At 31.2% G+C, this 14,210-nt stretch overlaps 1 protein-coding gene across 1 annotated transcript in view; it reads right to left on the bottom strand.

Moving 5' to 3' along the window:
• LOC118181123 (neprilysin-2-like) overlaps positions 1–13,699 on the bottom strand; it is a 41,948-nt gene extending 28,249 nt beyond the window's left edge. Inside the window, exons 1-6 of the mRNA XM_035350198.2 lie at positions 13,622–13,699; positions 8,916–9,127; positions 5,180–5,356; positions 2,960–3,046; positions 1,355–1,479; positions 707–914 (exon numbers count right to left, since the gene is read on the bottom strand). Of these exons, the coding sequence (XP_035206089.2) occupies positions 707–914; positions 1,355–1,479; positions 2,960–3,046; positions 5,180–5,356; positions 8,916–9,127; positions 13,622–13,631 (819 nt within the window). The 5' untranslated portion in view covers positions 13,632–13,699. The remainder of the gene's footprint in view (positions 1–706; positions 915–1,354; positions 1,480–2,959; positions 3,047–5,179; positions 5,357–8,915; positions 9,128–13,621) is intronic.
• Between the last annotated feature and the right edge of the window lie 511 nt (positions 13,700–14,210).

Below are 14,210 nucleotides of genomic sequence, written 5' to 3'. Positions count from 1 at the left end.
AATAGTACATTTGAGATTTCATAAAACTTACGTTCTACACCAAATTAATAATAACATTTTAGAATTAAAAATATCCAAACACTTGGGAATTGATGGAAATTAAACTCAGTTATCGAAGTGGAAGGTAAAAATGGTTTTCTTCCCAAAAATGAGAATCAAACTTTACTGGCATATTTCCAACAAGAGGTGCCCGTGAGTGAACACTAAAGGAACTACAGCTCTTTTTTGATGATTCACCCTTCGCTCGCTCAGAAAAGTGAATCCGTTCTTTGAATAAATTCGCGAGCGAGTGGAGCATCTCTATTCTAGAACGAATTATTTGTGGAATTTGTTTTAAAATGGTGTAAAAATTTTTATTTTATTTTTAAAAGTATAAAACCTTTAATTCTTTAATTATCAAAATGGACCATATATCTTAAACTTCTTCAAAATATTTCGAAAGCGTATTATTCGCGCATATTTTGATTGATACTATTTATATTTATATATATATAGAACGTGGATGCTCTTTGTAAGGCCGCTACTGTCACAAAGATTTAAATGTATTTTAATTTCTCCAACAAATAAATAAATTAGTCATTAACAGACTCTAATTTCACGATTTAGACAAACCACATTAGTGAACGAACATATTTGTGAAACTGTAACGAACATATTTGTGAAACTGTAAGTAGAATGAATTAGTCTGAAACATTGCGTTACTTACTGCTTCCTTGTTTTCCTCTGTGATATAGTTTCGAACATAATAAGAGCTGAGGGCTACACCCAACTTATCTTGTATGAAAGAGAGACATTCTTCCCAACGTTCTTTTGTTGGGGCATTTCTTGGTTTATATTTCATGGACCTAAACTTTTTCGATAATGACGGTAAGATTCCATCAACAGCTCTCCACACCATATAGTCTGCTAACACACTGAAAAAAAATGAAATGAAAAAGTAACAGCTATTATGCAATAACAAAGATAACACCTCTCCAGATATCTGTCAGTAAAGTCATCTGTCTCTTTAAGTCTCTTCACCTAAATGACTTTGTAAGTCTTTGCCATAACATACCCAGCATGTCTACAATATTTCATGGTTAAATTACATTACTTAAGTGATATCAAACTCTTTGCAGCTGCTCTACTTAAAAGGTTCTAAAGAGGTTACTTTTTATTTTAAATGAATAAAATGTATGGAATTTTCTTCTTATCAAAGCAACAGACTTAATTTAGGTCTTAGAAATTTAACCGATACTTACGTGATACTATTAATGATATCATGTTTTAATGATATCATGTTACGTGATACTATTAATGATATCATGTTTTAACAACTATATTTATAGCATTAAACTTGCATGAATTTTCTTACTTCTTTCTTGTTTTGTAAATCAAACTGGCAACATTCATGACAAAATCTATATCCTCAACCATCACAATGTCATTTTCAGAGATTTCGTCCGTCAGCAGTCCATTGAAATATTTATGCCAGTCAATCTATCAGAAAGAAAACTGAATTTCACATTTATGATTGCACATAATGAGATTTTCCATAAAACTGAAGTATCAAAATAAGATTTCAAAATCGTAAATTTCGACACAAATGCTTAATTGAAGTAATAAAGAATTTGCCAATAATTTTCTATAAAGCTTGGTAGAAATATTTTAATATGCATGTGTAAATTTTAGTTTTCTTTTCGAAAATTAGAAGAAAATGAAAAACGAGTATCTATATATTCACTTAAGGGCTAATGTTTACTATAACCTCTTGAAATTCGTTTATAATAGATTAATATTTGGTCGATAAAATTCCTTTAATTTAAAATATTAAAAATATATTTTACTCTTTCCATATCTTATATATCATCAAATGTTTGAAAGGGCAAGGAATTCTGCAACATTCGACAAAGATGATAATCCAGAAAAGTAAGGTTAGAAAATATGGTGGATAATACCAAGTGTACTAACCAAAGTCGAGAAAATGTTTCAGATTGATCAGAGCGGTATGAAGTCTGACGTTGTAATGTGAAGGATAATGACTTCGCCAACAGACAAATGCTGGTTGCTTGTAACTCAGTTATTGAATACATGTACTCGACTCATGCCAGTACATATCATCATTAACTATTTGCTTATGTAGGCGTACGCTCTAGTGGATTATTACCTTCATATCTCACCGTCCAAGTAACAAACCCTTATTGCAATATAGGGTTTCCTGAGGTGGATGGGAAAAGCTCTGCATCGCGTTACTTTGATGCAAACATAACAGTTGAGTGTCCTTTTCTCATGATCCGTTTTAAGTGGTTTATTGTCATAAATGGTTCAGAAAGCAAACAAACTTAGGTCCTAGTCTTGGTTTGTCGTCAATTTTGAGAGACTTTACGCAGAATCCACCAATTCGGTTTCTGATGAGCTCAGGTACATGTAAAGACATCGTTTCTGCAATTTCTTCAACAGTTGCATATCGGGACATTTTTCATGTCTTCTCAGCAACAGCTGATGTATGTGTGATGCGTGGTTTATTTTCATTCCTTCTTAATGCTCCTGAATCTCCTGAAGGAAGGCCGAGATGTGCTGTTGTTAATAAAACTCTTCGTTAAGAGTTTTAAACTCTTAAAGAAAATACCGCCATGCTAGGGCTTCAATCTCAAACTTCTTTCTCAAACTTGTACAATAAATAATATGTGATATGCTCCTTAACATTTGCTATATTAAAACGTTTGACTATTTTTACAGAACGCTTAACTCTTAAGAGGATATTACCTTTATATTCTAACTGATTATATGCTTTATGGAGTGAAATTTTCAGTCACCACCTCAATCATATACAACGGCAAATCCACTCTTAAGTGTAGCTCCAAATATGTGTAGGAAATCATTTTTGCACTCACGTAATATCCCTCTTACCTCCCTGTTATATATCGAGATTGTTACCATTATGATGTTTTACACTAAAAAGGATTTTTATAAACTTTACCTCTGGTATCAGACTCTTAAGCTCGTCAATAGTATATTTCATGCTGATATTTTTCGTGCTTTCTTCTTCCGTGTTTTGTAATGAGAGCTGCAGTGATTAAAAAACACCCAATCAGTTAAAAAGTTAAATAAAATATCAATTAAAGGAAACACCTAGCTAAACGTTCCGGTTAATATTATACATTAAATTATATTTCAAAAATCAAAATCGTAGGAAACAAATCTTTGAGAAGAAACTTAGGTAAATTACGTTACTTATAAAAGATCGAGTATATAAGGTATTTTCTCCCTCGTTTCTGAATACCTTCGTGGTGTAACGGTAGCACACTCGGCGCGTATTCGAGGGCATTGCTCATGTCTCATCCTAATGAAATAATGACCTAAAAACTCCTAATTACTTTATACCTTAAGATAAAATAACACACTAATCAAATATTAATTTAGAAATCAAACAACAAAAATCAGCGTTATATATGCAAATTTAACGCTATGAAAATTTGCAAATATATCTCTGATTTTTGTTGTTTGATTTCTAAATTAAGACTCTATACCTTTTAAGTTTCATCTAATGACATAATATTTTGTGTTTATCCTTTCCTGTTCTTTCTGTTTTCCCAAAAAGTTTGTGCAGATTGAGAGATTAACATAATTGACGATTCTGAAACTGATACATAAAGATCGTGCACTGACAATGCATAAGACCTTTTTATTGCGTACAGCGATTTCTTGAAGCCGCTCTACTGAAAAGAAATGGCGAGTAATTTCATTTAGCTGCTAAAATCTCGTACTAACGAGGATAACGACGATAGTAAGTTTGACCCGAAGCTTTGCGGACGTAGTTTTACTACTATTTTTTGTAAATTTTACTACTATTTTTGTAAACTACTAATTTTTTGTAAATTACTAGTATTTTTGTAAATTTTATTTATATCTTTCTTTTGCTAATATTTTTGTAAATACCGTATTTTACTTAGAAACCTCCTAAATAATGGTGGACATTTTTGCTAATTTTTAACGTTTAGTCTTAGTTATAGGAATAATAATAGTTAATCGTTAACTGACTTCTGCTTCTTTATGTGTTAGCTAAACTTCACCAGTACTAGTTAGATAGCTCATAGATAAATGCGTATGTGTTTATTCAGGGGAAAGGAAAATGATTTAAAATGAATCTCATATTACTTTCGTTTGTTTCATTACTAATTTCTTGTTTATATCATTTTCTGCTTAACTGTGCATATTTTTGCCTTTAAGTGTTCAATTGAGACTCACATCACTGTACGTAACAGTTCATGTGAAGAATTCTGTATCTGTAGATAATTGAAATACTTGCAATTGGATTCGTGTTCAAATCCATGCTAAAGAGTTCGTTGCATGAAGGCTTTGTATTGTTTTTCCATGTGTAACGTGAATAGAAGGCATTTTTCCTAATAAAGTTCTTCATAAAGGCTTTTAAAAGCGTCAGATTTAAATTTACATTCACATTTTTAATTATGGTTACATATATATACTTAGAATTAACTTTAAACAAATGTATACTTAGGGGAAATCTGTTCCGATCAAATATTTTCATAATAAAAAGTACGATCTTTCCAAGTTCTGATTTTAAAAGATTGATAAGTATGAAAACTGTTGATATAATCAGATGATGAAGAGTCTGATAAATTCGAAACTAAGGATTTACAGCCTCAATTAATGCATATTTTAAGAAAACAAACCTTTTATGTCATTTGCACATTTTTGATGAATGAGTGAATAAAACGAGTGCTGGAGGAATTTTGAACCATTGTCACAGACCATTTAAATATTTCTATATCTGTCAAGAAATAAATTCTATTTTAGAGCCTCTCAGCAGTTAAGTGTTGAAAACGGGGATTTAGAATCTATAACATTTGGCGGCTTTCCAAACCATATATATTATACATGTTAAATAACCCCTATCTACATTCAGAATCTTCAGTTACTATTTTGAACTCTTAAGTAAAATTTGCAAGTTTTCTATGCATTTTATTATAACAAATTTAAGTCCATTGAAGTTAGCATGGAGCATATAAATAACAGATAATCAGGTGGAGCAATGAAGTAATATCAAGATATTTATATGCGAGGAAGTTGAAGAAAAAAAAAACATTAAAATAATAAGATGACATGAAGCAAAATGTATGCTTCCTTAAAAAGAAGTCTACTAAAAGTAAAACAAAAAATCTTCAGCAAGAAATCTTACATTGGCCAGCAAGACTTCAAATCTGAACGCTTTATGGATTCGCTTTATAGCTTCTGAATCAGATCCACCTAGTTCCTTAATTACTGTCTCCATCGAAGTCAAATATGCTTTAGCAGCTCTGTCTCTTTTTCCCAGTCGCAAATGTTTAGCATGTATTCCTAATGGTGGCTTTCCCAACTTGAGGGGGGGAAAATGAAAAATTATATAAAATACATTTGGAAACACATCAAAGTTTCAGAATTCCATACTGCGTTTTATGTGATAAGTGTGATTCAATCTTTTTATGTATTTATAAGGGATCATTTTATTTACTTCTTAAAGGAATTATATATCGTGTTTTGAATAATGGTTTATCATAATTCCCGACCTAGTTAACCTGTTGTATAGAAATATCTCAATTTTCATAAAACCGACAAACATAGTACGCTTAATTCTACGTTTACTTCAAAACTTTCCGAAATTGTGAAAAATACTCTTATTTGAATGTGCTGGATGTCATAGCATTTGATAATATCTAGAGGTCAGGTTTATACCGGAGATGTGAGAAACAATTTTTCAGTGTGAGAAATGGAAGCACACACAATGTGTCAGTGGGATTTTATAGATGGGAATGATTATTTATTATCATGTGCATGGTGATTATGGGTCTCTCTTTGGGGAGGAAATCATATACACAATAAATTTAAAAAATAACATATTTCAGCTGTTGCGTTAAGATCACTCCTTTCATTTGACGATATCGTCTTGACTCTCAAGTCATATTTAATGAGCTTCATTAGAATGTCCATATCGTTAGAAATGAATCAGAAGAATTTTTACTGAAATTCCATTACACTCAAGGTAAGTAATCATTGTAATGTAACGTTTCCAATATTAATTTTTTCACAATTTTTTCATCGACGTCATTTTGAGAAGCTTGAAATCTAGGTAGCATAGTTTCAGTAGATATACAAAAGACAACAGGATTTTTACTTCATACATCAGCATGTGTCATTCACCTACCAGCTGCATGTACTGTGATGCAACTGAAATCTTCTAATAACAGAGCTCATCCAGCAACGCGTGTTGTTCAATCTTGTTCAGCCATAGCTTTTTGAAAAGTGGCATAATCTGTAATGATTTTAAAATAAATACCTAATAATAAATCTGAACCTTCTTTAATACTTCTATAACAAACAACAAAGGCTTCAAACTCAGAACTTGAGTGTTTCTCTCAGCGTCTCTAGTTTTCTTGTTCAGGAAGTAAAGAGAATGAAATTTATTATTACCAAACAATTTTCGTAATAATATTGCATCATAATCATCTGTACTAACATCAGTGTAAACTTCTTTCTCATACTGCAGATAGTTAATGCAGATTTCTGTGATAGTAATGTTTTACCATTGTTCTTAACCAAATATAAATTTACTAGCTTTTTCCGAAAGGTCGCTTAGAGGTTTCACAAAAAGTGAATAACCAGGTGTGAATTTACTAAAGTAATCTACATACCCCGATATTCGATTCCCGGGAAAGGTGGTTGTATATTTTTCATATTTCCTGCTTCCAAAAATATCCTAATGTCTCTACGGTGGCGACCGAACTAAAAGGGTGTTGGATGAAGATTCTCCTCACCCAGGATTTGGCGATTGGGTCCCCTAAAAATCCCAGTCGCCCTTTAAAAGGTGGAGTATATAAGGTATTTCTCCCGTATTTCTAGCGAGTCATCTTGGTGTAGTGGTTCTGCATGCTGAACCGGTCAGAGGCCCGTGGTTTGATTCCCGGCGAAGGCGGTTGAATATTTTTCATCTTTTCTGCTTCCAAAAAAATCCTAATATCCTGTTTATATAAAATTTCTAAATTGTAGAAGGTGAACTTTTGAAATAAATGGCAGCTTAGGTTCGGTCCCTCTTGGAATAAACGGTAGTAGGTAGCCCCACATCATGGACAATCAACCGATATGCCTAAATGGTGGTATGGTTGTCTATGTTGTGGTTCTTTGCCCTACTAATCTGCTATGAGCGAGAGCATGAAAAACTATTGCACAAATCCTGTAGTACGACGTTAAGATTTCAATCCTTTGTGTTTTTAATATTTTTCACAGCTAATTTTGAATGAAAGTTTACCGTCACAGACTAAAAATTTTATTTCCCTTTGGTTTCATTATTTTCGGTATATATATATATATATATATATGTATTCAGCAGCTAATTTTACAGATTTCGTTTCTAGTGTATTATCAATTATAATATTTTCTCAAATCTAGTTATATTCCAAGATAAATGAAGATTGCCATTTTATAGAAAAACTCATTAAGCGAACTGAAGATACAAATCTACTATATTTTGTGATGCAGCTCCGTTTCGGAGGCTTCACAAAATTTTAAAATATCCTCATAAGTAAAGACATTGGCCATCATATTCTTGATAAAGAATTGTTGAAAAAAAGTGTTTTCGGCGATGAAAACCTTTAACATCTTCCTTCAGATTATCTACAGAATATTAGCAGCGTATTTTACTTTATGTATTTCGATACAAATGGATTCATATATAGTTTTATTTTAGCTCAAAGGGCTTTAGCTCAGAAGGGCTCAGAAGGGTCATTTTTCGTTCAATGACTTAAATATGATGTATCCCGTTTCAAATTATTGCCACCAAATATTATCGTTCTGTATTATATTTAAAGAAATTAAATAATGAAACATTTGCGTTAATGTATGTATGTTTCTCATTTTGTGAAAAAAACCACGGTACCTATAGTCATCAAATTTCGAATAATATTTTCCTCCACCCGAACAAGAGCACATGGAAGAAACCCGAATTTTGAAGTTTGTATTTATTTTATTGTGTATTTAATTTTTTTTTTTATTTTTTTGTAAAACTTTTTTAACTGTTAAACGATTTTGTGATTAAGAGTCTTGGCAATTTCAATGCGAGCCGTGGTAACACTGTAAGAAGTAAAACATTTTTTTCTCCGCGGGTAACTGTCTATCGGAAATTCTAATGATATTCTGTTTTTAAATATTTCAAGTTCAAAGTAGTGTTAGCACAAATGCTCTCTAAACTTGTCTGTAAATGAAACAAACGCTCGTTTGGGTGTAAAATAAACTCTGAAAGCTTTCAGGGTTATTTATTTATTTATTTAATTTTTTTGTGAAACATTGACATTTCATGATTGGAAGGTATTTCTTTTAAACAATTACAGCATGTTTATTAGTTTAACAGTACGTCCTTCAGAAATTTAGAAATGTAGAAAATCTTATATTCAAAATTCCAAACGGTGGAGTTTTTTTTTATATTATTTTGCGAGGTAAATTAAATCAACTTGGCAACATCTGTACTTACTAAATAAAGAAAAGATTTAATTATTCAAAACGTCGCTGTGCATTTTTAATAGCTCATTTGAGAACGAAGCCTACAACATATATTTTCCTTAAGTAGCAATACATTTTGCTTTGCCGAAAGATTAAAAACCAATAAAAATCGGGGAACATTGCTTTTAAAGTGTTAATACATAAATATTTGCATTATACTTTCCAGAGATATTAAGTAATTGCCGTCACTTCAGTAAGCTTTAATTTTGCTTTTATTACTGTCTGCAGTCTCTTCAATAGTGTTAACACAACTTTATTGAGTAATACGGATTGAAAATTGTTATGATAACCATTTTTGACCTTCTGTTGAAATTAAAATTACTTATGTAGACTAAGATTGACAATGCAACTAACAAATGCTGTCTCTCTAAATCATATGTAATTACCTTTATTATGTGAGCCGTACTGTTGTCAGGGTCCACAGTAACAGACAACTCGAAAAGGATATCGTAAATTAGGCCCACTCGACGGAGGTTAATAACAGTATCAATCCAGTCAAATTTTGCCGGCGTCCACTCTCTTCCTTTTATCGCAGGCCAACCCAGAAGATATCTCAATACCAATGCAATTGTATTCACATCCTCTTTCTCGAGGCTACCTGCCGGCAGAAAACTCTAAGTGAGAACAGAAAAAAAAAAAAAATTACTAGTTGCATGTGCTTATTCTTTATTTAAGAATACATCCTTTTCTTCTTTCTTCCCTCTTTTCTGCAGTATCTAAATATTTATCCATTTTATACTGAGCTAATTAGTCATGAAGCGATCAAGTGTTTGTGATTGTAAATCCAAATGAATAGTATCTGCGCGAAGTCCAGTAGCAGATACTTTTGTTCTCGAAGTATTTGGAATATTGTTCCATCAGCAGAAAACTGAAATAACGGACCTTTTTCTGTTAAGGGGGCTCATACACCTTAAACCCCTTATGATCTTCGAATATGTGACTGTTGCAAGAATTGGGATAACTTATTTATTTTAAAATCAATTACTTCCAACTTTTTATGACTCACTACATAATATAGCTGCTTTCTGAAATCGAAATCAGAAAGTTTGGGTTGCCACAAAGATTTTTATAATTTAATCCGCTTTGTGACAAAAAGTTTCGTCATGTTTCCACCTTGCGCGCACAGTTTAAAATTATCTGTTGCATTATTTAATTCCATAGTTTATATATAGCTTCTATAACATTTGGAAACTACTGTAAACCAAAAAAACTTAGAATTTCATGTTAAATTTTTATTTTATTTGGAGTTGAGTTTATAAAATGCATTTTATTAAAAATATCTGTAATATTTTCGTGCATAAAATTTTTTAATATTAAAATATTCATCATATGTTTGGTTCAGTTAGAAAATAGTGCCCATATAAAGAATTCCATCCAATTTCAAGTATGTACCATTAGCCATTTTTAAAATATCATGCGCGCAAGGTGGAAAAATGACGAAATATTTTGTCACAAAGCTGTTTAAATTACAAAAATATATGTGGCAACACAAACTTTCTGGTTACTAGTTTTCAAAGCAGCTATATTATATAGTCAGCTGTAAAAAGTTGGAGATTTTTACTTTTAAAATAAAGAAAATATCGCAATTCTTGCAACAGTCACATAATTCGAAGCTCATAAGGGGTTTAAGGTGTATGAGTCCCCTTAAACGAAATGCTACTTTGCTGCAAACCTAAACGTCCGCTAGAAATCTAACTAGATGGCAGCAATCCTGGCAAAAATAATGCTTTGTGACCGAAAAATGAACTAGTTATAAAAGAAGGGTACCATATAGCAGAATATATATAATGTTTAACATGCGCAATGTCAGAACTGTGCAAGATGCCAAAATTGTTCACCCTGAATTTTTTAACGAAACAGATCGCTGTGTACAGGGGAAAAATGTGTTGTTTTACGCTAAGCTAGGGCATTATTATATTATTGCACAACTATTAGTTTCAAAGCAGTTAATGACTCGATATAAACATATTATCACATATGCTGCTTTAATGCACATTTGGCGACTAAAGCCGCATTAAACTCTCAATATAATAAATCTCTGGTTAAAAATTGTCACGTAAATGAAATGAACTGGGATATTTTTCAGGAATGGATTTTCACTTTCTGCTTAGTGATAGAATTTTTCGTTGGATTTGAAGTTGACAAAATATTAATAGAATTTTGAAAAGATAGAAAGAATTGTATTCCCTTGCTATGATTTTAATAATTTTAGATGCCTAGATCACGTTATCTAAATCACATGGCTTTGCACAATTCTTACTCAAAGCAAAGACCTTTATTAAGGTGAATGAAGAGTATTTTCTCTAAATCTCAAGTCGAAAGTGAGTTTCTCTTATTTTGGTTAAACATTAATGGTGCAAAATTTTACCAACCTGGAATAAAGCCGCAGAACATCATGGCCCTAGATAACGGTTTTACATAACACCCGGTATTTGCTTTGTTATCCGTTCTGCTTTAAAGATCTACACTGTTTTGAAGAGTACATGATGAGTCTACTAAACCTGTTTAAAAGTAAATGATACGTCTGCTGAGTTTTGAAGAGTAAATGAACCTAAACTACTAAAAACGGTTAGCTGGAGTGACGCCATCTAATCGTTTCAGCAAGAATTGATAACATCTAACTGTTTAAAAAGGGTGGAAAGGCAGGCGATTATTTTTTTGTACAAAAAATAATGTATTATTTTTTTGTACAAAAAATAATACAAATTCCTTGATTAAAATCTATGTCTTCCATTCAAAGCGAGAGCACAAGAGCGGAGAGGTGATGATAAGTTGAGTGAGGTGAGCTCAATGTTCTTATATAAGCGCCTCAATATTCGCCATATAAGGTATTTCTCCTACCTTCTTAGCGCGCCTTTGTGTTGTGGTGATCTGCACACTGGGCGTGTATTCCAGAGGTCTGGCGTTCAATTCCCAGAGTTGCTCATTTTTCATTACTCCTGCTTCGAAATAATCTAATGTCTCTACAACTCCATGGAGGTGGTTTTCCTAAGCTGTATGTAGTTAGTGAACTTTCTGTTGTTTTGTAGGTCAAGTAAACTATTAATTTGTATGAATTACACAAAAACAAACAGAAACACGTCTTGACAGATGATTTTAATGTATCCAGCTAATGTAATTTCACAGGTCCAGCTAATAAAAAAGAATAATTGGAAACAATCTACGTTTATTGCTTTTAAATCTTTTAGTTTAAAAATTAATAACAATAAATTTAAATCAAAACTTAAATAGCTTACGCTTTTTTAAATGGCAAATCACTGACGCCTGGAATATAAAGGTATTTTAATTTAAGTAATGGCAACACATATCTTTCTAATTTCGAAGTTTACTTAATAAATTCCAAAGACACCTGGAAGTTTACTTCTTTTATATCGCCGAGATTTTGATTCAGTTTGGCGTATAAATATCTTAAGTTTTAGACATTCAATATGTACCGTAAATATTAAGGGATTTTGTTAGGCACGATGCAAATGTCGAAACAATTAAGAATGTGTGTACAAGCATCAGTATTATTACTACAGAAAATTTTAATTAATTGTCATTAAATTTAAATGTATTAATTCGTTTAGTTATCATTCGGATAATAAAACAATATCGTTTTTCCTTAGTCCCATTTCTATAATTATAACAGTAATCATACCACTGCAGTAAATGTACTGCTTATATTATATATGATTTAGTATAATTTTATTAAAACGCATATAATTAATTATTATTAACAGATTCTAAATTTTGTCAAACTGAAATTTTTCAAGAGGAATAAAATTTCTAATTAAATTTTTCTTGGATGATTATTAAAATTAGTATTGCGAATACTTAAGTATAATTTAATACATTGCTACCTTTGTGAGTATTTTACGTAACTTATACACAAGAACGTTTAAAGATACTGAGATTTTGTAGAAAAAAATGTGGAGCGCCGAACCAGCGAAAGACTTTTAAAGTTTCTAGTTCATAATTTTTCTGATAAATATTAAAAAATATATATATACTTTAATAACATTTACTAAAGTAATTACAAATTACTTGAAACTGTAAGTGAGATATATGCAGTTTTCTCTATGTGAAACTGACTTATAATAAACTCTGAACCGATAATTATAGAAAAACCAAAATTTGCTTATGATTGCTTGTGAATGAATGTAACTATATACATACATACCCAGCCGATTGAAAATTTTAAAAAAGCCTTAAGTACAGCTTGTAAAAATTAGAATGTTTTCTTTTAGGGATTGGAATTCCAATATCACGCGATAACTCAGTAACATCATGCTAAACAACCAGAGGATTTATAACGAAACTATTCAAATATTTGGGAAAGGAATTTGCCGGTGAATAAGTTCAACGTTACGAAAAATCTTGCGACAAAAATTAATATTACTCTGCTATAGCCGTAGTATGATATTCCAAATTCGTACGCATTCTCAAATGCTACACATAATATCAGCAAATGGACCCTTGTTCAATATGAGGCTGTTTTTATCAAGTTTATTAAGATTTTTGGCTGTAATAATCTTATTGCACAGCCTCTTTTATATAACATAATGTGCATAACTCACAATAGGTCAAGATCTTGACAAATCCATTTAACTACGTAAGCAATTTTTAACCATATAACTACTCAGAATCTACTGATAATTTCTAATATTATCTTGTTGTACATGAAAACTACATGGTAACGAAATACGCGGAAGAAAAGTACTGAAGATATATTACAATGATTCTGCTGTTATCAGTCAATGAGTTTAAATTCGGCTCACTTTATCATTGTGTTTAGCAATTATCATAGGATGCACATAATGGTTAGGAGATATACATAATGGTATAGATATTTTGAGGAGATTTAGAGATTTGGCTTCATGAAAATAAGAAGCTAGACAAATCTTTATTCTGGTTGTAAAAGACGTATTTATGAAATATTAATAAAATCCCTGGAAAACAAGCTCTCGCATATATGTGATATTGTTTGCTTTTTTCTGATATTAAAGTTGATGTTCAGCTAAGCAAACATAAAAGCATTTCTGTTAATTTAAAATTATTCCCCCCCCCATAACTAAGACGGGAAAAAATTAAAATTCGAAATGAGGCTTACTTTCATTCATGCATGCAGAATATACTCCTTTTAATACACGGATGAAATTAGGTTCTTTTTTTGTCAGTTCCTTTTCTAAGAGATCTAGAAATAAAAAGAACAAATATTTAAGAAAGAAAATCTTATTTGTATTCTCTTTTCTTAAAACAAGTAATTTATCTTGAAATGATTGGCTTCAGTTACCAGCTTGTAATACAGCAATTTATTTAAGTAACTTTTCAAACTTCTTATTTTGGAAAAAAAAAGGATTACACCTTATTTAAACGCATGCAAAACAATTATTAAATTCAGAGAAAGGTGGCATTTTTACAAACCTTTTAAATTCAAGAAAAGAGTTTGTTAACCAACGTTTAACAAAAATGAATCCTCTTAAAGGATCGTATTAAATTTTGGCCATTGTTTAAAGAAAGAATTTAGTTCATACTTTAGTAATTTAATCGCTAAACAATACTTCAGTATACACAATAATGTAAGTCCTGCAATTCAAGTTCATTTGGCATTGGGGTTCAAAGTACATGTATAATTTAGTTTTATGTAGATATGTTGTAATTTAATGCTACACAATTTCGACACAAAATTAATTAGTCGA

The sequence above is a fragment of the Stegodyphus dumicola genome, chromosome 3 (genome assembly GCF_044657685.1).
Source record: "Stegodyphus dumicola isolate Sdum_Otavi_A_Nest chromosome 3, ASM4465768v1".
Lineage (NCBI taxonomy): Eukaryota > Metazoa > Arthropoda > Arachnida > Araneae > Eresidae > Stegodyphus > Stegodyphus dumicola.
This window is presented reverse-complemented; position numbering and strand designations above follow the sequence as displayed.